Source organism: Sinocyclocheilus grahami, unplaced genomic scaffold (genome assembly GCF_001515645.1).
Source record: "Sinocyclocheilus grahami isolate Dianchi unplaced genomic scaffold, SAMN03320097.WGS_v1.1 scaffold2.1, whole genome shotgun sequence".
NCBI classification, from domain to species: Eukaryota; Metazoa; Chordata; class Actinopteri; order Cypriniformes; family Cyprinidae; genus Sinocyclocheilus; species Sinocyclocheilus grahami.
In genome coordinates, this window is record NW_015505181.1 from 2036577 (window position 1) to 2039495 (window position 2919).

The 2919-nt window shown below is 34.1% G+C and overlaps 1 protein-coding gene across 1 annotated transcript in view; it reads right to left on the minus strand.

The window, feature by feature from the left end:
• The window catches only part of LOC107553310 (liprin-alpha-2-like), a 115701-nt gene that overhangs the window by 17278 nt on the left and 95504 nt on the right, over positions 1-2919 (minus strand). The window contains exons 10-13 of the mRNA XM_016235536.1: positions 2059-2121; positions 1098-1189; positions 803-935; positions 322-548 (exon numbers count right to left, since the gene is read on the minus strand). Coding sequence (XP_016091022.1) covers positions 322-548; positions 803-935; positions 1098-1189; positions 2059-2121 — 515 coding nt within the window. The remainder of the gene's footprint in view (positions 1-321; positions 549-802; positions 936-1097; positions 1190-2058; positions 2122-2919) is intronic.

Consider the following 2919-nt stretch of genomic DNA (forward strand, 5'->3'; position numbering starts at 1 on the left):
AACACCCTCATCATAACAATGACTAATGAATAGTTTTTGATAAATAAATATGGGCGGTCACATGTTAATGTGTTGATAGTTCTGACATTATAACTATGATGCACTCTGAATGACCCATTTTTGCTGCTTAGTTAGCGCTTAGTCATAAACTGTACGCTTCAACAGTTTTAAACAGCTTTTTGAACAAAGTGTGAGTGGCACTAGTTCATGCAAAAATTGCTGTCACAATGCTGGTTGTCAGGCTGTTGCTGCACAGCTGCTAAAACAAAAAACAAAAACAGATTTCCATATTATGTCACTTTTAATAATCTATATCCAAACCTGATCTCTTCATTGATGGCATCTAGCTGTTCTTGTAGCATGAGGGCAAGCGTCTGGGCGTCTGAGTGCCCGCTGGGGGACAGCATATCGGCTGAGCTGAATATGGTCTCGCGGTCTTCATCGTCCAGGTCAGACAGCTCAGTGTCGCTTCCCATCAGGTGAGTACGGCTGGCCCGCAAGCTGGAAGGCTGAGAGCGATCCCAATCCTGCTCCACCATTGGCAGGATCTGGGAATAAAGACACGGATCAGGGCTCGAACTGTTATTTTGAGGATTTTACAAATCAGGTTTCCAGATATTAGTGTTTCAGTAAGATCCGATTTGCTCTAAACAATATTATTGTGATTTAGAGAACCCGGAACTTACATTGAACACATCCAATGAGGCAAAAGAAAAGAATAGAGAGGAATTAATACAGAACAAGGCCAAGGCTAGCAGTGACGTCATGTTTAAGACACTAACAGATGGAGATGTACAGACACCTTTGTGGGTTCATCCCTGAGTGCCACCAGTCGACCTTTCTGAGCCCGTCGTATGACCCCTGTGGAGGAGTAGTGATCCCCCTGACCTTCCACCACTGAGAAGCGCAGGTCTGTGGCACTGCCAACATGAGACCTAAGACAGGGTCAACAGAGAGAGACAGATAAAGAGGCTCAGACACCTTATCTAGCACACGCTTACAGCAATATCACTTTTAATGAGCAAATTAAAATAGGGCTCATATTTTAATATATTTATATAACAAAATACTATCATGGTTTTAAATCTAGATGTCACCTAGGATGTGTTCCGTCTCCAAATGCCCCGCTCCTGCGCTTCAGATGATCGAGTTCAGCCCGTAACTTCTCAATCTCACCAATAAGCCTCTCCTAAACAACCAGAAAAAAACACTTGAATAGTCAAGCAATCTCGAATCAATATAAGTCTTTTAGAATTATGAAAATCACTTTTATGAACTCAAATGAATTGAGACCAATATACATTTTTTTAAATAGATCTTATTTTTTAAAGAAATTAATACTTTATTCTGCAATGATTAAATAAATTGATCAGTGAGAGTAAATACATCTATAATGTTACAAAAGATTTCTATTTTCGAAAAAAAAGCAAAAAAGTAAAAAAAAAAAAAAGTTTTTTTGGAACTTTCTATGCATCAAAAAATCCTGAAAAATATTAACACAAAAATATCAGGTGGCACAATTGTTTTCAACAGTGATAATAATAAGAAATGTTTCTTGAGCACCAAATCAGTATATTAGAATGATTTCTGAGGGATCATGTGACACTGAAGACTGGAATAATGATGCTGAAAATTCAGCTTTGCCATCACAGAAACGACAAAACTGAAATATTCAAGGCCAAAAGCTGTTTAAAAATAATGAAAAACATAAAAAATGGTGACCATTCACAGGATATATATACACTTCTTTATACATTCATATAAATATCTTAACTTAAAATCTTGATGTTAATTAAGAAAGGTCCATGGACACGTTATGCTCCTCAGTTATCTCTTCCACAAAGCCGTTTGCACAGCACTCTTTTGTCACTTAATATTTTATTTTGGTGCATCAATCTATTAAATTACTTAGTATATAAAGCCATGATCAGCACTCAACAAAAATTGTCTTCTTTTTGCATTTTGTTCTATCTTCAGTTATCTCTTGAAATTTTAACACTGTTGTTCTTGCCCTGCAGATCTATAATGAGCAGATATTAATGAGCAGTGGAACTGTACCTTGTTGTGATGGAACTCTTCCAGTTGTTTTTGGGAATTCTCCAGGTCATGGATGAGTGCATTCTTGATGGGGGAACAAGGAAAAAAAAGACAAACAAAACAAAGTTGAGGCCTGATAACCTGCACATTCTCTCTCTCTACATGTGGTGCCTCAGCCTGTCAGCACATCTGGCCACTCATTCGGTCACAGTCTGTTCTGTCCTCTCATCTTACAGCCCAAAAGAGAAAAGAACTGGGTTCTATTCATACAATCTGAATAGGGAGCCTTTTTATCTCTGTTTTTAACAAGCTATTTCCAGAATATGGCCGTGCATTCTCTAAGATGAAGGCAGACTATAAATATGGACATAAATATAAATATATATTATTTAAATATTTTAAAGAATTAATTTATGATTTAAATAATTTCTTAAGATTAATGTGCATTAAGAAAACAAATCAACATTTATTTTTTATAAATAAAACAATAATAGATTACTTAAATAATTTGTAAGATGAATGCGCATTCAATATTCTATATTTACTTTTACATTTTTTTAAAAATAAAGTTTATTTTTCTTAGTAATTATGTTCATTAAGAAAAGGAAAAAAAACAATAACAAAAAAACTATCTGCCAATGTGGAAAAAAATAAGTAATTAAAAATATAATTATTAAAATTATTTTCTGAAAACAGCTCTTAATATTTTTATTAAGAGCTATATATATATATATATATATATTATTATTATTTTTTATTTATTTATTTATTTATTTTATTTATTATTTTTTTTTTTCAGTGCATGTAAATCTGAAATTTGCTGTTAACCCTTGCATGAATGCATGAATGTTTCACCAATCATTATTACATATTCGGGTCTTT